Source organism: Zeus faber, assembly GCF_960531495.2.
Source record: "Zeus faber genome assembly, chromosome: 2".
In the NCBI taxonomy this organism is placed as follows: domain Eukaryota; kingdom Metazoa; phylum Chordata; class Actinopteri; order Zeiformes; family Zeidae; genus Zeus; species Zeus faber.
Genome location: NC_137189.1, coordinates 17,905,064 through 17,930,209, shown reverse-complemented (window position 1 = coordinate 17,930,209; position 25,146 = coordinate 17,905,064). Strand labels below are relative to the sequence as shown.

The 25,146-nt window shown below is 42.0% G+C and overlaps 1 protein-coding gene across 3 annotated transcripts in view; it reads right to left on the bottom strand.

Moving 5' to 3' along the window:
* Positions 1 to 6,669: 6,669 nt before the first annotated feature.
* The window catches only part of pum2 (pumilio RNA-binding family member 2), a 32,908-nt gene continuing 14,431 nt past the window's right edge, over positions 6,670 to 25,146 (bottom strand). For 2 of the 3 annotated variants that reach the window (XM_080024356.1, XM_080024357.1), the window contains exons 10-23: positions 24,641 to 24,786; positions 24,113 to 24,236; positions 22,767 to 22,907; positions 18,578 to 18,895; positions 17,826 to 18,053; positions 14,442 to 14,709; positions 13,812 to 13,941; positions 13,558 to 13,692; positions 12,578 to 12,715; positions 10,916 to 11,041; positions 10,538 to 10,609; positions 8,380 to 8,501; positions 7,665 to 7,857; positions 6,670 to 7,000 (exon numbers count right to left, since the gene is read on the bottom strand). In XM_080024356.1, coding sequence (XP_079880482.1) covers positions 6,869 to 7,000; positions 7,665 to 7,857; positions 8,380 to 8,501; positions 10,538 to 10,609; positions 10,916 to 11,041; positions 12,578 to 12,715; positions 13,558 to 13,692; positions 13,812 to 13,941; positions 14,442 to 14,709; positions 17,826 to 18,053; positions 18,578 to 18,895; positions 22,767 to 22,907; positions 24,113 to 24,236; positions 24,641 to 24,786 — 2,273 coding nt within the window. In that variant the 3' untranslated portion in view covers positions 6,670 to 6,868. The remainder of the gene's footprint in view (positions 7,001 to 7,664; positions 7,858 to 8,379; positions 8,502 to 10,537; positions 10,610 to 10,915; positions 11,042 to 12,577; positions 12,716 to 13,557; positions 13,693 to 13,811; positions 13,942 to 14,441; positions 14,710 to 17,825; positions 18,054 to 18,577; positions 18,896 to 22,766; positions 22,908 to 24,112; positions 24,237 to 24,640; positions 24,787 to 25,146) is intronic. The other variant, XM_080024358.1, reaches the window with a different exon arrangement.

Below are 25,146 nucleotides of genomic sequence, written 5' to 3'. Positions count from 1 at the left end.
GGGGGTGAAGAAGGCGGGACTACGCCGGCTAACTGTTTTGACGGACATCCCGCTCTACCAATAGGACTTGCTGCAAGCAGGATCTATCTTATGCAATTGCAGTTTCAATCTTGTAAGTAGTACTGCGTAGCAGTGCGTATTAATGCCTTCATACGGGCGTGCCGTAATGCACGTATTAGGGGTCTGGCCCCCAATAGTTCTGGTTTGTGTTTTTATTATTATTTTGCCCCTTCGGAATTTTTCGGCCACCAAGTCTCCGGTGTACGACAACCGCCAAACCCACTGATGGTTGAGGTCTCGTCGGAACCGAGGCGTCTCAGACGTCCGGTGGTTCAAGTTTGATCCACATCAAATCGACATTTGGAGCAGGAATTTGTGGAAAAAACGTGCAGATTCACCGGAAGTCGAAGGATGTTTGCGTACCGAGATTAGTTTGCGGGACGCTTTGTGACGTCATCATCCAATTAGTTATACTGGTGCCGGTAGGACACCAATTACAACGTAATAATAATAAATAAATATAGCTGGAGGCAGCAATACACAGGGTCCAGATTAGTCCTGTAAGGTACTTTATACTGTTTTCTTGGTTCTATGAAACGCAGAGCGAGTTACTTTTCCGAGTTAACATTGAACACTGATATATTTCTATATATTTGACTTTCTGTTCGGTATTTTTTGGGTTATGTGTGTTTATTTAGCAATTTGTATTTTATTTTAACTTGACTATTCTATTTTATATATATATATATATATATTTTATTTTTTTTCTCAAGACTAGCTTTTTTTTAAGCCGCTAATCGTCTGACTCAGATGTCATGGAAGTAGTGCACCAGTGAGCGTGGTGGACTCTGTTGACGGAATACATGCTGCAACGCCCTGGATTCATGAAGGCACCATCGGGTTGGTTCTTTTAAAGCGTTTGAAGTGGCATCATTAGGACCTCCCTGTTGCCAGAGTTATGGGGGTCTAAACACACCGGGCGCATCAGAGGACTTGTTATATAGACACATATCCCATGTCAATCTCAGTGCATCACATTGGCTGTTATCATTGTCTATGTCACAGTGTAGATTGGAATGTTTGTGTCATAATACACTTTAACTGAGAGCACATTATTCATGTCAACACCCCCGCTTGCTCCCATTGTTATCTTGAAAAAATGTAAGGTTTTCTACCTTGCACCGTGTAAATTCCACATACATGGTTAAATCCCAAACATAAACTGCAACTTGCAAACTTAATCAGCTTAAATTGTGATGCAAATAGCCTATCCCATTTACATAACTCTATTCCCTTCTATTTTGTACCCCCACTTTGTATTATCTTTTTTAGTTATCTTGATTTTATTGTATTTATATTAATCTATGTACTAACTGCATTATGTTTTAGGAATCGGTTCGTTTCAGTTAGTTAGCTAGGTAGGAAAAAGGTTAGCTATTATGTTCAGTTTAGTAACTATTGTGCATAATCTCCGGGTGCGTTGTAAAGAAATTTCACTGCATATATGTATGAACGTATGTTTTATGTGTGTGACAAATAAACCTCTTGAATCTCTTGAAAGATCTCGTCATCACATCCGCTTCCGCCTGATCTGTTGGGCAATAATTCAAACTCTTTTTTTTTTCGTCATTCACAGCTGACCTCACCAAATGATACTTTACGTCAACGTGGTTACACCTCTGTCTTCCAACAGGATTCTTTGTTAACACTATTGTACCTTGGTTTATCCCCATAAACCGTAGGTTGTGCATACTGACGTCCGTCAATGCCGCCTTATAGTTGTGCTCGGTACATACAGTCTTCATACAGTCTTCATACAGTCTTCCTGCTGTCGAGAGGGAACGGGAACTCTGAAAAGTGTAATTTGTGTCAGTAAGTCCCCATGTTAACATGACAACGTATCTACAGAGCAGTTCAAAACAACACATGTGTTAAAATAAATAATAATATATACAAAGGGAATGTTGTCCCCCCCCCCCCCCATCAAAGTAGTCTAGAACCAGGCATGTTAGTCTCCCAATTTGCCCCACTGAACGCTTGTAGCCCCGGTTTCTCATTGTCACACTCCTGTAACACAACTCCTTCTCACTTGTGCCTTTCAGATATCCTTTGGCTCAGGAAAAGTACTGTGTACACAAGTACACTGTGTACTTTGTTCACAAGGTGCCGCTCTGGGTTCACAGTCTTGCGTGTCAAAACTTTCAAGTATTTCCGATGCATATCTCTCCTGTGACATTTTCACATATTTCTCACTCTGGCCAAAATCGATACCAAGAAAATGTTTCAGTTTACCCAAGCCTCTCATCCTGAATCTTTCAGCGAGCATCTCCTTCACAACCTTCATTGCATTTTCACCACTGGCAGCAATGACCAAGTCATCAACCCATATTATCAAGATCACCTTCTCATTTCCTGTTTCCCTTGTGTAAACAAAATGAACAACTGGATTTAGCTCAAAGTCGTTTTCACTCAGATACTTGTGCAGCATCTTATTCCAATTTCTGCCTGATTGTTTTTGCCCATCTAGTGACTTTTCTAGCTTATACACCAACTTTCCATTTGTGCTAGATTTCTCCTCATAACCCCCCGGTTGTTCCACGTAAATCTTGTGATCCATAGGTGTATGTGGATAGGCAGTTTTGGCATTCATTCACCTTGCTTGGCTGTTCACCTCAGGCATAGTTATTGGAACGTGGCCCTGACTATGTTTTGGACTCACATCAGCATTTTGCCTGGTCTTGCTAGCCCTATTCTGCACCTCAGTCATTGTCATCGGGTGTCATTCCAGTCGATGTCTGCCGCTCTACATTTTCTTCGGTCACAAACCTCACCAGTCTGTGCTTCTGCACTTTCCCTTTGTCAAGATAGTAGACCATGTAGACTGGACTATTCTTGTCGTACCCGACAAAGATTCCCTTCTCACACCTTGAGTACGGTTTCCCTTCCTGGTTTAAAATAGTCTCGAACATGCCCTAGTATTCCATCTAATCTATTGTCAATCTCGACCTGGAGGCCACATCCTTTCATCCAAAGATAAACTTGCCTCTGGTCCTGTTTATAGACATAACACACTGACCCAAACTTTTGCATCCTGGAAATGTTAGGCCGTCTTGCTGTCAACATCAAGTAGGCGTCTGTTTTGTGCGATTGTTAAAGCATCTGTTCCTTAATAAAGGTGCTGTCTGCACTGCATAGGTCCATAACTCCTTTTGTAACTCGCTCTCTATTGGCGTACACCTAGCCATGTCAAACAGGGTAGGGCAATATCGCTCAGCAATCCTATACCTGTCTCTGGGTCTATTGGTACCGCTTGATCTGGTTGTACAAACCCTAGAGCTTCTTTGGCCCTTACATCAGGCTCCCTGTTCCTAGTTTGGATACTTTCCCTGAGTGCACACATCGCAATGTAGGGCAGGTTTCTCTATTTTACCCCTGATTGTCATACCATCAAGCGGTGTACCACCAACACTCGGCCATTTGTGAATATCAGCATAATTACGGCGCCCTAGGATCTCATGCCATTTCTGCATATCATAACACCCCCCACATTGGTCATCACAATCATTTACTTTGTGTAAGTAGTAGTCAGTTTTACTCATGAATGTGGAATTTTGTACCGTCTCTGTGTTGTAGAACATTTTCCCTTGCTTGAACGTTATGGTCGCTCTGCCAGCAGTAGCTGCTTTTACAGACAATATATCCTGTGGGTATGAGGGGGATGTACAACGCCCGGCTCAGTGTCGTGACGTTGCCTGCTGCTGTTGATCAAGCAAACCTCTGCGACGCAGTTGCGCCTTGTGCCATCAGCCAACTCCACGCAGTGCGCCTCGGCCTGGAACCTGTCGTCAAACTTATTGAACTTTGCTATATCCATGATGCTATACCCTCGCCCTCCCCCATTTTTCTGGTGACTTCCATTTTAATTTATAGGTTATACATTTTGTTGCTTGTTATTAAGTTTAATACATCGGCTGATTTTTATTGCGTGGTGAACCATTAGGTTTTGTTGGATACGAACAAAGTGAGTGCTGCCCCTGGAGGAAGGACAGCTAGGATGGGAGAAACGCAGAAGACATAATTCCCCAATTCCCCACTTCCTGCATGTGTGTGGTGCATTGCACCTGCAAGATCAATAGAAGATGCTTCTTTCAACTCATAGGGCTAGGTGTCATGTCGATAGGCGATACGAGAATAGAATATACTCCGGAATTTTGGTTATTATGATAAAGTTTCAAGTAGCACTCTGAACTTTGTAGATTAACTCAAAACCAACTTGAATGAGTATAGCATCCACATTGGTTCTCTTGTAAACATCTTACATCACCCAGCCCGAACACGTTCAAATTAAGTTGACTTATAGTTGTTATAGTTGATGTATAGTTTTGGCTGTGACAGAGTTTCAACCAAAACTGACAGTCTTTATTAAAATTCAAGTAAAAAAAAAGTACAGGACACTGACTAAATGTTAGAACAGTTTAATCATAGTCACAATTTTGCTTCCAAAAAGGAGTTATTTTTCTTCATCTAACATCTGGAAATGTACATAAGGCCACCTGAAAATGTACATGACTTTGACAGTGTGACAAAACTCATATGTTCATATTTATATAATTGACAATATCTTACATTGCTTTTGCTTACAAGGTAGTGGCTGTGTCAAAATACAGCACTTTTCTGTACAAAAATAATTCTTGTCATATCCTGTGAAGTTTCCATGGTAGCAGAGGACTAAATGCTGCCTCGTTTTAAGTACAGAGCATTGGTGGCATTTTTATTATTATTATTTTTTTTCAATTCTCCCTAAACTGTCACATCAGATAGACCATCAACAGAAGGACGTTACAGCTCCAATACAAATAGAGGCTGGCCCAACTCCATGACAGATTAAACAAAAAGTCAGATCGAGAAGCCATAAAAAGTTTTTTTTTCCCGTTTAAAATAACGCTTGATCAAATAAAACTGTATACATTATATTCAAGGGGAAAGGAGTGATGAATATACACAAATCAAAATGCACATTTTTGCTTTCCCCCCAGAAGTGTAAAAGACATCCCATTTACAGCATCAACGTTTACAAATGTACAACTGTACAGACGAAGTAAAAGCATCACTACAAATTTTGCAAGGCCCATCAAAACACCACAACTAGACATTTTCAATTAAACTATAAACTTACACTTATTACCTGCACATATACTACATGTATTCATATGAAGCAAAAAGAAAAACTATCGCTACTAGCGCTGCAGGTGAATTGTATAGCATCTGATGGCCCCACCAGCCTCCACCGCTACACTGGCACTCCCCATGTAAAAACAAAAAAGAAAAACCAAAGAACCACAAGGGGTTCCAGCAACATCCCTTAGATGTACAAAGCTGGGATATGCGCTACTTAACAAAAAAAACAAAACAAAACAAAAAAAAGCCTTGTTCTACTGCTCTGAAGTCCAGGTGGTAGGGGGGTGCCATCATTGCTGCAAAGCCCCCCTAAACCAAAAGCAACAAGTTACTCGTACATAAAGATGCTATACATTGCTAAACTACTTCTATGCAAGAGATGATATCAAGATACGTGGAGAGAAAAAAAAGGGAAATAAAGATACGTTTCCTAGGGCAGTGTTCATCTCAAACTACAAGACCAATAAGATGTTGCACAAAACATGATTAAGGAAAAGAAAAATCATCCAAAGTATTAAAATCCGTCACAGCATGCCAATGCATAACCCGCCCCACCCCCAGTTATTTCATGTTAAGATTACACGAGGTTCCACACCCGCTATACAACCGCACCCCATGCTCCACTTCTCAGATCTGACCGTTTAGAGCGACTTCTTAAATATCATTGTGCCCCCCCCCCCCCCCAAAACAGTTCTACCTGGCGAGAAGCCTCGAGCAAGGGACCGAGTTGATGAAGAGGAGAAAAGAAGAAAAATAAAACGGGCGGGACAGTCGAGTCGGGCTCGGTGGAGGCGTCAGGTACAGAAACGGCTTCCCAAAAAACCCCCCCCCGGTGGAGAGGCAAAATGGCCACCCCAGAACGACAACCCCAAAGTGAAACCACGGCTCCCCGAAGCCGGTGGTAAAGACTCCTGTGGGCGTCGCCAGATTCGTAGTGATCTGGGGACGAAAGGACTTTGTGTATGTCCTTTTAAAAAGACAAATTCATTGGACCACTCGTGGGATAATGTTGAAAAATTATTTTGATGCCGCTTTTTTTTTTTCTTTTTTCTTCTTCTTCTTCTAAACAGCGGACCTTATAAAGTCTCAATACAAAAAAAGAAAAAAGAAAAAAAAGAAGTACTTTTGTTTTAAAAATGATCCGTCAGCTTGGCCTTACAAAGTCACTTGCTGGTGTATTTGTAAGAATTGTAAATGTCAGCAAATGAGCATCCTTTGTTTTCTTTTCTCTCCGCAGAAAATTTACAAGATAAAAAACAAAAAGGAAAACAAACCCCTAAATGTACAAGGTAATATGAAAACCCACTTGGATACAGCAACTACATCATTAACAGCAGGCTTGTGCTTTACCCGGGAGTCAGCCTGCTGACGGTGTACCAAGAGAGAGAGAGAGAGAGAGTGTGTGTGTGTGTGTGTGTGTGTGTGTGTGTGTGTGTGTGTGTGTGTGTGTGTGTGTGTGTGTGTGTGTGTGTGGGGGGGGGGGTTAAAGGTCACAGTATTCTTAGGTGACGTATAATCATCTTTTTTTGGTTATTCCCATTTAAAAAACAAATGAAACAAAGAGGAAAAAGGACAACGGACTCCTGTGGATGAGGAGCATCTCCTATAGAGAGGAGAGAAGGGGGGGGGGGGTAAGGAGGGCTCCTGCTCTGGTCTTCGAGGGGGGCCCTGGGACGTTGGCGTCAAGAGACTACATGAGGCCATTTGTAGGGCCCCCGATGGGCCCCAAATCTGAGCCGCTCTTCATGTAGTACTTCTCCAGCTTGGCCAGAATGTGCTTTCCGTAGGTGTATTTGCGTAATGTGGCGATGTGAGGCCGAATCTGAGGGGAAGGGGGAAAGGTCAGGGGTCATTAAGGCAGGATTTAAGTCAATCCTTTGTGTCGAACTTCATGGGGCGGCTTCACAGACTCCAAGTCAGTGTCATTTCAGAAAAAATAAATAAACAAATAAATCATACTTTTTAATCTGGACTAATTTATATGGCCTTTCCCAGTCATGGTTTAAAATAGTCTTGAGTTGCCCTAGTATTCCATCTAATCGATTTTCGATGTCGACCTGGTGGCAACATGCTTTCATCCAAAGATAAACCTGCCTTTGGCCATCTTTACTTAAAGCCTTCACTAAGACCTAGATTAACTCTAATCTTCCTTCTAGAAATCCGAAGGAAGATTCGATTTTTGTTTTTAATTTTTAACCACAAAGACCAGACGGAAGGAGTCTACTCTACCTTGGTCTCGGATTTCCTGGTCTAGAACCTTAAATTAAGCAACTCTCAGAAAGGCATCTTTAAATTGGACTTATTTAAGTAGGATTATCTGAGTCTCGATTTAGATTTCACCATGTCTGCGAACCCGCCCCCTCACGTTCTTAACTCAAGTGTCCTGCTTGACTACTACCTTTCCCTGAACCTTTGTACACTCGCGCTACTTCCACCAACACAGTGCAGCAGTGATATGTAGGAAGGGGAGTGGACCGTCCACCCACCTTGTGCATGATGATCTTGCGCTGCGCAGGCTCCGCCATGTCAATCATCCTCTGCACCACGTAGTTAGCGTACTGGTCCTTCATCATGGTGTACAGGGCGCTGTGGGGGCCGTCCTTCTGGCAGCAAACCTCGTCAATCAGCAGGGCCCTCTCTGCCCGGGACGAGTGGATCACACACTTCTCCACCACGTTGCTAGAGAGAGGATTGGTGTTAAGGAGGAGACAAAGAAGTTGCATCTTCTTCTAGGCTGCTGAGACGTGACTAGAAGACTGCAGGTTGAGGGCAGTTTCTAATGTATTAGATTGGTTGTAATGGAACATATGATGTAGGTCCAATACTTTTATGGCCTTATTTTGAGAAGTTAAATTCAAAGCTTTTTTTAAAATACCTTTAAGACCCCGCGGGTACCTTGTAAAAGTGGTCTCGAGATCGACTCAGAATGCTTAGAGATAGAAATACGACCTACACCCAACATGTAAAATAGAAAGTTAGATAGAAGGACACTTTAACAGCAAATTAAAGAGAATTTAGAATTCAATTAACAGGGCACTTACAAAACATTTGATTGCTTTTCTACATTTTGGAACGAAGCAGCAACACATTGGACTATGATCAAACCCAAATATATGGGTGTAGACTTACCCAACCAAAATATTAGACAAAGGGAGTTTTAATACTTTCAATCATAAGGGAACTAACAAATGCATTTATTACCTTGCAAATTTGTGCTGGCTGAGGATCAGGACCTTCCCACGAACCTCTGCCACGATCTTGCTCTTGTCCTCCGGCCGGCCGTGCTCCAGGACGTGCTGGATGACGTAGTTGCCGTACTGGTCCTGCAGGGGGCGTCGAACGGGCGCTTATGATTAGTTGCCGACGCTCGATCAGTAGAGAAATCAACTTAAACACACAGAGGACCATGCACTACTCGTTTTCATTGGTGTGGGATAATCATGCATTTGTAAAAGATGGAGAATTTTTTTTAAAAAGAAGACAGCAGAACAAAATGTGTCATTCCCCGTGCTGCTGGTTGGGAGCGTTGCCACGACAACACAACCAACAGCATCTGTCTCTTTGAAAACCCGGTGATAGACAGTTATGTCTGTGATGTTAGTGTGCAACTGGCACTGAAAGTAGTGAAAAAAAGATACCACACTCACCAGATTAAACAGTTTAATGATTAAAAAAAATAAACGAAGCAGAACTTTATTTTCAGTTTAATTTGCTATTTTCAGACCTGCCAACCTTAGGAAAATATTTTTAGTACCACGATAGTGTAAGAGGGAGTCTCTGCGGGGATGGCTACGGTGTGAATAACTGGAGTTATTTGCTGCAGTAACTGTCTCATAACGAGGTTCATCACATCGTATGTGAGCTGCTACAGCTAACTATATATACGGTATAAAAATCAATATCATGAGGATACACCCCTTGAAATGCATCATCTCGTAAAGTTACAAAACATGTTTCCAACTAGAGATGCACCTTTGGCAATTTTCTTGGCTGAAGTCTGACCTGCTGATTTGGCTGATTCAGATTTTCATTCCGTATGTTCAAAATAAGTGACTATTAAATACATTGTCATTCATTCATTTTGATTTTATATCTGTAATTGGAGAAATCAAATTTTCCTTATCATTTGGTCTCATTGGGTACATCTTCTGTACATCAACGACAAATACATTGTGTGATCTGATCACTCATGTGATAGGAGAGCTGCAAATATGGGCTACACTGCAATTCAGTTAACACAATAGTGAGATTGCCGATTTTGATACTGTGTGTTTATTATTGTTCATTATCCACTATGGAACAATAATAGAACATGAAAATGTCCTTGAGTTCTTATAAAATACAACATAGAACAGTCACTGAGTTCCGATAAAATAGAATATGGGACTGTCACCAAGTTTCAGTATAATGCAACCTGTAACTGGACACAACATGACACTGACGTACCTCCAAACAGCCGACATATTCCGTCGCTCTCTTTTTTGAGCGTTAACTACGCAATGATGTTGGTATCTGGTTTGAGTATCGGAGCACTTTTACAGGTATATGAGAACAGTATCGGCCGTGTAAACTTGACTGGCACAGAATCTGATATATCTGACACTGATCAGGCGGTCACCGGTCATTGTTTTATATTGATTGATTGTTTTAAATTACAATAAATATTTTTTTGCGTAGTTTCAGCTGCCATTTCGTACCTGCATATTTTGACCAAGAATTGCGTGGTTGGTACACAAATTGTATGCAGGTTGGCAGGTCTGTATTTTTATGGTTTGATGGAAACTCCCCTGGAGTCTATTACAATAACAATTAGCTTCCTTAAAATAAAAAAATAAAAAAAACATAAAAAAATAAAAATAAAAAAGGAGAATTTACTTAATGTCCCAAGTCCCCGAGGTCTAGTTCTGCCAGTGTCTATAAAAGACCAAACTGCCTGGGGAAATGCCTCTATTGAGAAATAGAGAATAAACTAAGAAAAATAGAAGATTAGCAGACACCATCGACCGAAGAGATTATAGGACAGCGAGGAAGCGAGTGCTGTGCGAGTCCTCTGTGGGAGGGAGGTGGGGGGGACGGGGACACGGACGGACAGACGGACGACCTATAAAGACATGGTGAGAAAGAGGGGGAAGAGGGAGAAGAAAGAGGCGGCGAAGAGGGGAAGGAGGAAACTCGGTGGGTTAGAGGGAGGTCCGTCAAAGAGTGGGGTTTTGAAAAGTACTCCAATCTGTTAAGTCTCTTAAAAAAATAAAAAATAAAATAAAAAATGGAAAAAAGGGAGAGAAAAGGAGGGAAAGACAGGTAAGTTGGAAGGGGGGGAGGGGCGGACATCCGCAAGAGGGAGGCAAGTTGCTCTGACCTTGAACAGTGCATCGCTGGACACTGTATAATATGTTTTGGGGGTCATCTCCAATGATACAGCTTGATATTTCTAGATGGGATAGGTGGGGGTAGGGGGGTGGTGTTTAAATAATCACAGGTCAGACGTTAAAACATCAAATGGCAGTAGAAATGTACCGTTCTGTGCACAACACATCTAGCAGAGCACAGGCTACACTTAACAAAACCAAAGTCAAATGGAATCGTTAAAAAAAAAATAAAAAAACTTGTACAGACACCCGATACACAAAAAGGTTTTAGGCTAAAACGATGGGTCACATGACTTGTGGTCTCGGGGAGAGGGGGGAGGATTGGGGGGCGGGGGGGGTTCAAGCCACCAGGCGGGTGGGGGGCTCACCTGGCCGAGCTGCTCGGAGTGCTGGTGCAGCTCCTCCAGGATGGGCAGCGTCTGCTCCTGGGTGCAGTGCTCCAGGATCCTCTGGATCACCCTGCAGCCGTACGGGTGGGTGGACAGCACAAACACCTAGGGGGCGGGGGGCGGCAACACTTAACATAAAAAACACTGTTCGGCTGAAAACTAGCACCTGGAAGTTCCAGCTGCATTCATGAAACATGAGCACAGAAAATTTCTGTGAAAAAAATAAAAATTTAGTAGATCCAATCATCATAAATGGTCGATCGTCAATGTTCAGTAAATACCTTTTATGTAACATCTCTCCCCCAAAAAATATACAAGCAAGCCAATCGCTTATTATGAAATTACATTTTACATTGAAAAAAAAAATTATATATATATATATATATATATATATATATATATATATATATATTTTTTTTTTAAATATATTTATTTATTTTCACTTAAAACATTTATAAATCTCAAGGGGACCCATTATGCAAAACTCACTTTTTCAGTGCTTGTGCACATACAGTTGGGTCTCTGATGGACCTACTAACACAAATTGTGAAATAAGACAACCCAGTCAATTTTGTGAGCTGTCTGTTTCAGAAAACGTGAGGAAACAACCCTTTCGGATTTGCGAAGCCTTCACAGTCACTAGGTGCCTCAGTAGAATTAGAACTGCACCCCATCTGATTAACTCCACCCACGGCTGGAGAACAACAAGCGCCACTGGAAACTGCTCTGTTCGTTTCATCGACCAGCACAAAACTTGGTTATAAAGAGGAATTAATACCAACTGTCCATGAAGAAACTGCAGACGATGGAAATGTATTTTAAAAAGGTTTTTGCTGCGTTTTTCTAAAAAAGAAAAAAGTATGCGGTAGATAGACTGTAGGCTGCAGTCCACAATCTGCTGCGTTTATCCAAAAAAATAAAAACAATAAAAATAGTGTTTTTATTTATTTTATTTTTCAACTTTTAAATTAAACAAAATCCCTGCACGGTTGTCACGGTGCGGTGTCGGCAAGAAAAGTTGGAACAAACTTTTAAATTAGGCCTTATAGACCAAATATGAGCCAAGATTTTGTTGGACTGATGGGTAAAATCAGGGAAAGTTTACGACTTAATACAACAGAACTCAAACCCCATTGGCTCACAGAACCCACACTTTTGCTCAGACCCCAGTGGCTCACACAACTAGGGGCCTCAGGAGGGAAATGCCACCCACCAAAACAGCCACCAGGAAGCGGCGTTTTGAGGCATGTTGAATGAATGGTATTTTCAGCCAAAATAAAACTGCATAATAGGTCCCCTTGAAACGTTTATCAAAAAAAGAAGAGAAAATTCTGATCTCAGAATATGACTCAAGAGTCGAAAAAAAAAAAAAAACCCAATACTGACAGATGTCATTTTAATAAGTAAGTTAAAATTTTGTCAACATTTCTAGATGCTTGTCTCTTCCAGTCTCACCAACAAACTGCACTGTATTATGTCTGAATCATTACCTGACATCTTTAAACGCACTTCTACCCCCGCCGTTTATTGATTTATATTAAATCAGGAATATTATTTGCATCATGACCAAATTTCTCACGTGTGAATTTGAGCACCAAACGCATTTCCTGAAAAGTGGGAGTTTAGGCGTGGGGAACGCACCTGGCCCTGGAAGGCGTCGATGATGAACTGCAAGGCCTGCGGCTGAACGCACTCGATGCACTTCTGCACCACGTGGTTCCCGTTCTGGTCCTTCACACACTTAAGCACGTGGCCATCCAGCTCGCGCACGATGTCGCTCTGAATTGGGAAAAAGAAAAATTAAAACGGGCAAAAGGAGGGGGAAAAAATGTTCACATATAACACAGGGCTGTCACAACCACATAATTTTAGTTGACAATTAATTGCCATGGAAATAATTGTGATGAACAATCCACTTCTTTCATTTTATGGCTTAATCAAAATATAATCTCATAATATTCCAATACTGGTATGCCTATTACAGAAGAGCCATCTGACAGAAACATCAAAATTCAATTAAACAGTCAACACTGGTTTAAACTATCCCTGAAATTTGGATATAAACAATCATTTTTATTATTAAGATAATTGGAATCAGGCGATGATGTAATAATTCTAATGCTCCAATATCACACATTAAATAGTTTATCAAGGGAAATTTCAGTTAGATTCCTTAATGAGCGATTTTAAATATTGTATACAGAGTTCATTCAAGCATTACAAAATGAAATTCAAGCGGTTGCCAGGCTGGTAACCAGGCTTTAGCTTTTGGTTGCCGAAAATGAAAATACGGTTGCCATTTTTCGTCACCTTATATGTTGAGTAATTAAGATACTATGCTGTTATAAGTCAGCGTAATAATGAAAATATAAAATACAGTTTAAAAACTTCATTGCAGCAACTGACCAATTCTTTGTAGTTGGTGTTTTGATACTTAACAGAATTTGAATGGTCAGAGGGGAAGAAACAAGTCAAGACAGACGAGCTGTGACGGTAAAAGTTACTGTCAAGCCCTGCATAATGCATTTCTGTGTTGCCGAGCCCTAGTTTACGGCTTGTGCAAATGTACAAAAATATAGAAATGGACAATTTGATGAAATAAAGTGATAGAGCTCACTTACAATTACCTGCTGGTCAGAGGAGATGGACTCCAGGGCTTTCTGGATCACCCTGCAGCCATACATCTGCAGAGCCAGGGGCAGCACGTGCCCGCGGATCCGTGTTGCCAAGGCCAGCTTCTGATCTGCGCTCCCAAACTGCACGACAACAAAAGGAAACTAGAATTCAGCAGACTCATCACAGACTTCTGACACCACCCATCTCTCTGGGAGCTGCATAAACACACGGAGCAGTTTATTTACAAACTCGTTCTGACCTCAAAGAACTTCTGGATGACGTAGTTCCCAAACACGTCTGTCATTAGCTGGTAGGCCGCCTGCAGAATCTCTCCGAACACCATCTGCCTCTCGGCTGGAGTGGCCCGCTCCAGCTTCTGCTGAATAAACCTGGAGGACCAACGAGTTGGTTAATATTAAAAACAAAACAAACCACCAAAAAAAAAAAAAAATGGTGATGCTTGAGAGGCCACAGAAGAGCATTTGAGCTAGTCATTTGGGCTTAAAAGCAAATATATTTAGTTTCAAATCAAACCTTTCAGTTGCTAAACTAAGATCCATTTGAAGGTAGAGGTTGGGACAAATACACTACTTATTTCGTTATAAAACAGGATTCATGGATAATAGTGGAAAGATTATGACTTATGATTCCTTCTTTTGCCGTAAATGTGTAAAAACAATGAATTTAGGTATAAAATGTCAAGCTTAATAATCTCTTACCAGTTCTTTATTCTATAGTTTTAAGAGCTACTAATACAATCAGATATTAAATAAGTGTTCTGGATGTTTCAGAAACAGGTGTGTGTGTGTGTGTGTGTGTGTGTGTGTGTGTGTGTGTGTGTGTGTGTGTGTGTGTGTGTGTGTGTGTGTGTGTGTGTGTGTGTCAGGACCTGGAGCCGTGCTGGTCCTGAGAAAATTCCACCATGTGCCCCGGAAGGTCACGGAGCTGGAGGTTGGGGAAGCGGTTATTCCGGAAGTCTTCCAAAAGGCGGCTGCGTCCAGAGGGCATGACGTCGGAGCGGCTGTAGCGTGGCCGAGACGGAGGGAACAGCTGGCTGGTGGAGTTGAACAGACTGGACGTGCCACCAGCGCTGCGGTACTTTGCCTCGGCGCCGGGGGCCGCAGAGATGTAGCGGCCGCTGCCGTTGGTGAGGCCACCTTGGGCACAGGAATGGTGATTACATACTTTACCCCTCTATATTAGGTCTGCTCCCCCACTACTGACTCCTAAAATGGATGAAAAGCAAAGCTTTTCTGTTTGGTATTTTGTCCAAAGTGTACAGGATAAAAGACAAAGCACAGTGACCACAGTCTTATTCCATTAATTGTGCTTTTTTAATAAACAGGGTTCATTCTGGTAGGCCTGGGTAATCGTGCAAAATTCCGATGGCTGGGGGCAGCAATTGCAAATTTATGATTCTATCCAGGGGAGTAAATATGTGTCTGCCGGGCGTATATGAACTAATTTATACTGTATATTTATTTATAGCCGAGTTTATTTTGAGATTTATTTTTATGCGCATTTATTTTTTATTTGTGTGCTAGGTCCACATACGTCCTCTTTGTACACGCAAGTGAATGAGCCCAATCTATTCCAGAATTATCATGGAAAGGTGCAAGACGGAAATGTTCCACAATGTAGCTGAATGTGTGACTAGTAAAATCACTAGCAGTGCCAGAAAGGTTATCCCAATATTTTACCGGGAACTATGTGTGAAAGGGGCTCAAAACAGCTGAGCAGAGAGGGTGAGAGCTCTCCCTCCACCCCGCCATCAGTTTCACAACACTGCGAACCGCACTTACATGTTTCAATGCTTGGATTTTTCCTGGCAGATTAAAAAAATAAAATAAAAATCGTCTGTCATTAATGCCAATTGCCGATCTAATTGTTATTCCGCCGAAACCTACATTATGGCATTACAAAATGAAATTCAAGGACTTATGAAATGTTACTATTTAAGGACTTTACACAAAACAAAAATTACAACGCATTATGATAAATGGATATACTAATATAACAGATGCTATTATACTACTATGATATAAATAAATGACAATGAGACTATAATTATATAAGTATATATTTCAGAAATAAAGATCGTATTGAAAGTGGAGTTACAGGGGAGGAAATTATTATTTGATCCCTCACTGACTTTGTAAGTTTGCCCACTGACAAAGAAATGAACGGTCTATAATTTTTGTGGAAATCTTTGGTAGGTTTATTATAACAGTGAGAGACAGAATATCAAAAAGAAAATACAGAAAATCACATAAAAAATATATATAAATTATTTTGCATTTCATTGGGTGAAATAAGTATTTGATCCCCTACCAACCATAAAGAATTCTGGCTCCCACAGATTAGTCCTCTGGCTGTAAGAAAGTACTCCTAATCTCAACACGTTACCTGTCTAAAAGACATCTGTCTCAACTTGTTACCTGTAAAAAAGACACCTGTCCACAGAATTAATCAATCAATCAGACTCCAACCTCTCCATCATGGGCAAGACCAAAGAGCTGTCTAAGGACATCAGGGACAAGATTGTAGACCTGCACAAGGCTGGAATGGGCTACAAGACCAGACCAAAATGGAAGAAACACAAAATGACCGTCAATCTCCCTCGGTCTGGGGCTCCACACAAGATCTCACCTCGTGGGGTATCAATGATCATGAGAAAGGTGAGGCATCAGCCCAGAACTACACAGGGGGAGCTTGTTAATGATCTCAAGGCAGCTGGGACCACAGTCACCAAGAAAACCATTGGTAACACACTATGCCGTAATGGATTAAATCCTGCAGCGCCCGTAAGGTCCCCCTGCTCAAGAAGGGACATGTACAGGCCCGTCTGAAGTTTGCCAATGAACACCTGAATGTTTCAGAGAATGCTTGGGAGAAGGTGATGTGGTCAGATGAGACCAAAATCGAGCTCTTTGGTATCGATGCGACTCGCCGTGTTTGGAGGAAGAGGAATTCTGACTATGACCCCAAGAACACTATCCCCACCGTCAAGCATGAAGGTGGAAGCATTATGCTTTGGGGGGGGGGGTTTCTCTGCTCAGGGGACAGGTCGACTTCAACACATCGAGGGAAAGATGGATGGGGCCATGTACCGTGAAATCCTGGGTGACAACCTCCTTCTCTCAGCCAGGACACTAAAAATGGGTCGTGGATGGGTCTTCCAGCACAACAATGACCCAAAACATACAGCCATGGCAACAAAGGAGTGACTCAATAAGCACATTAAGGTCATGGAGTGGCCTGGCCAGTCTCCGGCCCTTAATCCTATAGAAAATCTGTGGAGGGAGCTGAAGCTTCAAGTACTAAGTCATGTTTTGATAGGGGTTCAAATACTTATTTCACTCAATGAAATGCAAAATAATTTATATCGTTTGTTTTTGTGATTTTCTGGATTTTCTTTTTGATATTCTGTCTCTCACTGTTATAATAAACCTACCAAAAATTTCCACTAAAATTATAGACCGTTCCTTTCTTTGTCAGTGGGCAAACTTACAAAATCAGTGAGGGATCAAATAATTATTTCCTCCACTGTAACTCCACTTTAAATACGATCTTTATTTCTGAAATATATACTATAATTATAGTCTCATTGTCATTTATTTATATCATAGTAGTATAATAGCATATTAGACATATATATCATAATGCTTATCTATCTATTTTAAGTTTCGATTCCCAACCATAGTGGATTTAATCGGCATAATCTACATCATAAAAGAGATTCTGGAATTGATTTTATTACGTTACAATTTGAATAACAGAACCAGGCGAATATCACAGGTTTCAATGATCATGTTCTTTTCAAGCCCTTCAGGACAAAAAAGGCTATTTTGAAGGTATTCCAGTACTTATATATTTCTGAGGACAAAATTCAACCACCTCAAGCACCTGGTAAGAACCCCGAGTCTATGAAATTCAGACTGCATTACTTTATAAACTAATGTAGCAACATGAAGACAATAATTAATAGATATGATATTAGGATACGGTCATCGTGTGTAGAGCAGTCAATCACTGGGGCTTAAGTTCATGAGTTAAATACTATACTTGGTACTAGGGGTCGTAGCTCACTGAAGTATTCATCACTCACTCTGGAATAGAAAATCAACTGCCGCATGTGTTTCATTTACTTATAAAAATGAAAACCCAAAAATAAAACCCCAAAGAAGTCCCAGGATTGTTCATATTACCCCTCGACGATAATGACATTTGACTTGGCTAACATGTTTTGGGGTGTTTGGTGACAACAACTTACCGAGGTGAAGGCTGGAGGAGGAGCCGTGAGAGGAGGGCAGAGAGGGCGGGGGGGTGAGCGGGGAGTGGCCTGGCGTCAGGCCGATGGGGCTAGGCGAGGAGGAGTAGCCCAGGCTGTTGTAGAAGGGCTGGCCGATGGGGGTCAAACTGCTGCCACCACGCTTGTACAGGTCCGAGCTAGCCAGCAGGGAGTCCCTGCGAGACACACCACTACTGGTGGAGCTCGACACTGATGAGAGAGGGCGGGCCAAAAGAAAAGTCAGGAAGTGTAGATTGACCAAAAGAAAAACAGAATGAGCTAAAAGGAACAAGGTAGTATTATCATTGGTAATTATTATCTTATGGTTTTAGACAAATAATGCTCTCAGAAAACTCAAAATCAGCACAAGATCAAAGCATTTCAGTACTATACCAAAAATAAGACGTTAAATTGTGACACTCACAACATGGAGATAGTGTGTAAAATATATACATCATAAGAGCGATTCTGGACATGTTAGATTAAGATTTGAATTACAAAACTAGGGGTTTGAAGAATTCCAGTACTGAGGATGAAATTTGAGCACTTCAAACACCTGGTAAGAACCCTGTAATAGTCAACATTTCCATATAATTGTGTGTGCTGAACTACAGATTCCTCAATATCCAATTGGGACCTCATCAGGAGAGAAATGGCAACGCTGCATTAAACCCATGCTGATCACCAGGCAATTGAAGTGCTACAGAGTTTTGTTGCAGAGGCACATCACTGACCAGAGGAGCCGAAGCCTCCGAGGGCAGAGCCCAGGCCCACGCCAAGGGAGCCCCCCGTGCTGCTGAAGCCCAGTGAGGAGCTGGGCGGCGGGGGACCGGCCGAGGTGTGAGAGAACAGGGAGGAGCTCTGTGAGGTCGCCGCCACCGAACCAGAGCCATAGAAGGAGCTGGAAGGCAGGCCGCTGGAGGGTGGCGGGGGCTGCTGCTGCTGCTGCTGCTGCTGCTGCTGTTGCTGCTGCGGCTGGGGCATGGAGCGGTACAGCCCATTAGCCGGACCGGACATGTTGCTGCCGGAGCCGGATGCAGATGCTGCAGCCGCTGTAGGAGGGGGAGGAAAAGGTTCAAACATGTCCGCACAGGTATGAAGTGAATATTCGAACGGTCTTTAATTTGCTAGGCAGTGAGTGGCTGTAACAGAAATGGAAGAGAAACTCTTTCAGCCACCGGAGTGCCTAAGTGTTTTACAAGGTAAAAGCTGAAGGCCAAACGTTGAGTGTGGACATGTTCTGCCTGTTCTTACTTGATCTGTGCTGATTGGGGCTGAAAACCGAACTCTGGGATGACAATTTATACCAACGTTTAGGTGGAGAGAGGCATTCCATGATAGCTTTGTATTACAAACTGGACTATTCCAAGAGAAATTGTAGAACTGTGTGTGCACGTGTGTATGTAAGTGTGCCTGTGAGTGCATATGTTTATGTCGGTCTAGATCTGTGATGAGTGGTTCTCGTCTTGTTTTATGGTGGCCTGCATTCTGCTTTGGAGGAGCTTTGCGACGCTCTGCTTTATAGGGTGAAGAGTTGTGACATCTCAAAGACATCACATGACAATGCCGCCTGAGTTGCCCTAGCTACCAGGTGGCTGGGCTACGTGGGGAATTCCCTTTATTAGGGATGCAAACACATCTATGAAAAAGGAAAAAAAAACAAAAAAAAAACAACCACAGCTACCCGATTCACCATACATGCCCAGTGTTTCTGAAATATGTTGTTAGGGCTAGGCATGAGATGAATCACAGTTGCTTTGGATCACTTTCAACCGAAGAGCGTCATTTTATGACGGGACACACACACACGGGAGAAATTTATGGAAAATGTAAAAAGTTCACGTTACAGTGATATTACATCATGAAAGTAGGGCATTTAAGTAGAAGGATGCAACAGTGATTTCCTCATCTCAAACAATTTATTGAAACAAATCCAACAACAGTGGTGGGTAAACCACAACAAATGTCAGTCTCAACTTGTCATGTGCCCTTGAGCATCAATTACAGCTTGACAACGAAGTCTCATGCTGTTCACAAGTCGACTTATTGTCTGCTGAGGCATGGCACCCCACTCTTCTTGAAGGGCGGCCCTCAGGTCATTGAGGTTCTGGGGTACAGAGTGACGAGCCTCTCCACGATTACTCAGCTGATCCCATAGGTTTTCTATGGGATTCAGGTCTGGAGAAAGTGCAGGCCACTCCATTTGTGGTACCCCAGTCTCCAGCAGCCGTTCCCTAATGATGCGACCTCGATGAGCTGGAGCATTGTCGTCCACGAAGATGAAATGAGGCCTGTGTCGTTCATGCAGGGGCACAATGACTGGATTAATGATGTTATTCAGGTAGTATGGGCTTGTCACTGTACCATTCACAAAGTGTAGGGCAGTTCTGTATTGACTAGACACCTGCCCACACTGTAACACCGCCCCCACCAAAGGCTCGTCTGGTGACAGTGGCTGATGCATAGCGCTCTCCTTGACGTCTCAGACATCGTTGGCGGCCATCATTTCTGCTCAACGTTACTCAACTTTCATCAGAGAACAGCACTGAGGCCCACTGGTCCCTCGTCCAGAGTGTGGTCAGGTACCCTTGCAGGTCGTATAGCACGCAGACCACGCTGATGTCAACGGTTTCGAATGGTCTGACGTGACACTTGGGTGCCTCTCACCTCCCTTAAATGTGCCTGGAGTTGAGTGGCATCATCATCCGGTTCCGCAGGGCACTGTTCACAATGAAGCGCTCATCAGTGTGGGATGTGGCCAAAGGACGTCCACTTCTATGTCTTTCTGTGACTCTTCCAGTCTCTCTGCATCTCTATTCCAAGCAGCTGATGACACTGAGCTCAGTGGCCACTTCCCTCTAAGAACATCCTGTTTGAAGCCTTGCAATGGTGAGGTACTGTTGATCAATTGTTAGGTGTCGTCTTGTCTCATGATGTCAAAATGTGAACAGCATGATGAAGAGGACTGTTTAAATACCAATTCTAATTGAACCAGGAAATGTATTGGTCGATTCATGGATCAAACACCTGCTGTGAATTTTGCCGTTCAGATCCTTGTTAGAGAACAGCAAGTTGTGCAAAAAGTACTGAAACATTAAACAGTTGGACATGTGCATTCAAAAGTTTAGAGAAGGCCAAACTAAGTTCACCTGTAAAGGTTATAGTGCATTTTAGGTTCATCCTGAAATTTCACCCGAAAGCCGAATATCCCTAACTTTTTGTGAGTCACACACTCCACAAAATGTGGAGATATGTCTGGCTATGCGAGACTCGCAACAATACCATCTGGAGTTTGACCCAAAACAAACGGTTTTACATCCAATGCTTAATATAAAACACACACACACACACACACACGCAGAGGCTGTTGCATCCAGATCTACTGCAAATGCTGAAAAAATGAAGGTTAGTTAGATTAAATATGCATGTTAGTACCACACGTAGTGTAGTATAACTTGAAATCATAAGGTGATAGAGGCGTGCTTGCCTGTTTGTGTGATATGACAGACTGTGTGTGTGTGCGCGCTAAAGAAAATAGTTTAGGAATAAAAAGCCTCAATCTTTAAACAGATTTTATTTGAACACACACACTGCTCTCAGAGATTGAGAGCAGTGTGTGAGAAACATCACTGAGTGAGGCAGAGGAGAGAGAAAATAGTGAAATGCAAATAATCTCAACAATATCTTGTAAAGGGTAGGCTACTGTGGAGTGGGGCCATCTTGATACTATATTCTTTTTCCATAAGATTTGTGAAGATTGGGTCACCCCTTGCACTGTAGTCAGCATTCCACTCTTTAAGAATGACCACCTGCAATGAGAAGATTCTTGAGGGAAAAGGTAGTCAATGAAGGAGCCACTGCTGGTTTTCACCAACTTCAACAGAAAGATATAACATATTTAGATGAAGGGACTGAGATATGTTTTATACTGTATTTACTGTGACTAGCTTTTAAGCTTTTGAACCGGCTCAATGTTTTTTTTGTCACGGGTACTAAAATAACTGAAAAGATTTATCTGTCAATGTTCTGTTTACTTTCCTATTTTATAATTTTGAGCTCCAAATTGATTTTGCTGCATTGCGGAGTACCCCTAGGTGCACTTCTTCCCAGGCTTTGGCAATCACGCAAAATTCAAATTGGCAATCGCTGCCCGGGGGGTGCGAACATAATGCACTGTGGCAAATGCAGTCTCCCCTTTGCAGAAGTAAAGTCAAGTGTTAACACAAAAATGTCCAGTTTTTACTTAATTAAGTCTCATAGCAATGGAAAGCAAGGGGGAAATTTTTTGGAACGGGACAGTCCCTTAACTTCGTTCTGTTGAAAATTTTTATTTGATACATTTAGGAAACAGAAGAAAATAGATCTAAATAAAAAGAGGCACGCCCGTTTTTATTTTAACCCTAACCATCTACGCCTGGCTGGAGAATCCGGTGAAGTTTAAAAAATTGCACGGAGTCAACAACACCCTGGACACCAAGATTCTCCCGCCGTCCGACCCCAAGCTGGACGAGACCCACATCCTCATCATGGAGGGCTTTCTGATTTACACCTATGGTGTAAAGCAGAAATGTTTTTTTTTGTTTTTTTTTAAAAGCCAGTCATTAATGTCGATCGCCGATTGAATTGTTATCTGCCCTTTGGATCTGGACGATTCGCACATGTCAATCAAGTTGATGTAACGTGACATAAAAAAAAACTGCATGTTTAAAAGAGATGTTTGCATCCCTGTTATGTTTATATGAATTGTTTCCATGATGACTGGTTTGGGATCCTGCCCCACAGGAAAAAAAACAAACAAACAAAAACAACAAAAAACAACTAAATCCGGACTCAAAATGTGATATACTGGATTTTGTGTCCATATCGCTCGAAAACTGTAAAAGTATAGGGGCAAAGTTTGAAATAAGATGAGCTAGTCCTCACCAGCCTGTGCAGCTGCTGGATTGATGAGAAGAGGGGTCTGGACAAGACGGACCGGCCCACCCAGGCCAGTGCGGGCTCCTGGTCCCATCACCAGGGCCCCTGTCTGGTCGTAGTATGCTGCAGGGGCCAACACTTGATAACCTGAGGAGTCACCACAGAGGCACATTGAGGCAAAGGTTTGACCAATACAAGTAGGAATAGAAACAGAAAGTCAGAAGAACAAGATGGGATTCGTGTTAAACACTGCGCATGCAGTGTTTCAAATATGGTTAAACATTGAACGCAGTAAATATTAAAATGTCAAAAACATAGCATCAGCAGCATGAATGAGAGAAAAGCCATTGCAATATATGAAATGTGTGCAATCAAAAACTCGGGTTGCTGTAAGGAGTTAGACTGCATAGTCTTCAGAACTTAATTTTTCCAATTAAGTTCAGGAAATTGTCGTTGACGATTAATTGTCAAATATTTCCAATTAACAACTTAGTTGTCTTTTGTTCAATTTATGCCACTATTGTATTGTAATGCATAGCCACCATAGGGGCAAAAGCCATGAATATTGGAACATAATTAGATGGAATGTTTTCAGTTGGGTTGAAGCAAATCATTGAGACATTTGCTCAAAATCACAGGGATGCAGAGCGGAGCTCAATGTGCAATTTGCACCCTTGTCTTCCTCTGCATTTTTTCCCTTCAAGGATTCAAGAGGTTTATTTGTCACATACATATATAATCTCATACATATATGCAGTGAAATGTTTTTGCAACGCAGCCAGAGATTATGCACAATACTTTCTAAACCGAACATATACATATATATTTGTATATACAGATGTGCAGTAAAGTGCAAATATATATAAAAATATATAAATATGTGAATAATGTGCATGTGCTTGGCTCAGGTTCAAGAACAGGCTCCTTTTCTTAATTTGTTTTAGTTTTTTCTCTTACAAAGAAAAAAAAAAACAACAAAAAAAAAACAATAAGAGTACCGGATCGATAAGCAGTATCTGTGAGTAGTAGTAGTAGTTCTCTTAATGATACCCGTCCATACATATCTGTGAAATAAACAACATTTGGAAGATCCATCTTGATATGTTCCATTAAAAGTACTCCCAAAGATAGTAGGTATTCCCCATGCACCGATTCTTCTTCATGGAAGTGGGCCTTACTATGCGCAAGGGCCACCAATGATTAAGTGCAGCATTGCATTGAGTGTCAAACGAAGTGAAACCCAGCGAAAAATCAACACAGGCAAATTTGCCTGGCGTGGAGGTGACTATCAGTGCAAATAGGACTGAACGATGAATGAAAGGCCAACGCTGTCAAATTGCAGAGGAGCTGACCTGGCATGCCGGCGTACGCCAAGGCTGGGTTAGCAGCAGCTGCCGCTGCCGCCAGGCTCTCCTGCTGGCTCTGCTGCCCCTGACCAGGTGTGAGGGGGCGCTGGTTGGCCCCCGTGCGGATCACCTAGGAGCAAAATAAATAAATAGAGATGAGTCACTTTCACAATTAGATACAATGCAGCCTGACAGGTTGACGAGTAGTTGCCATATCACAGGAAGTACGTTTTCCTCTTTGAATATGAAAACACAGCAACTGGAACTTGGTGACAGTTTCATAATTCTATTGCATGCCCTGTGCACAGATGCATTTTCTGTGTCATTTAAATTGGGAGTGTAATGCTACTCTTGACACGCTAATTTTGCAATTGTAGCAACCAAAATGTGTGAAATTCTTGAATAGTTCAAGTATTCACAATAATCAGCTGATGAGGCATAATAATAGTTGCAGCTGCAAAATAAAATTCAAAAGACCACAGCAACCAAAAATCTGGAGGCCGGTCTTGAATTAATCAGTATCAGAAAACCCACCTGTGGCTGGCCCGGTCCTGGCCCCTGATTGGATGCTTGCTGATTAGCAGAGTGATTGGCATTGGCAGCGGCCTGTTGCTGAAAAAGGTTGGCTGGGTACACACCCCATGGTACGCCATAGTACTGTGGTGGGACCACCGTTGGCCCTTGGGGAAGAAATTTAAAATATAAATGTGGCATTTATGTTGCAAAACATTTACTGTATATTAGGGCTGCCGTGGTTATCACTGTTACACTGTGTTCAAGCATACACCAATTACATTACTTGCCCCCACCGTCGTTTTGCTTATTTTTTCTTTCCCCCTTTTCCAAAGAAATAAAACCCATTTAGTTAATTTTTGTGTATCAGCACTGACGCTCACAAAAAAAAAAAAAAAAAAAAAAAATCGCATTCATAAAATAATCAGCGTGTTATCACTACTTAGTCAGTACAAAAGCAACGCTGCAAAAGTGGAGGTGTCTGTTTCGTGTGTGCACAACAGTCACAACACAGTCTGTTCATCACG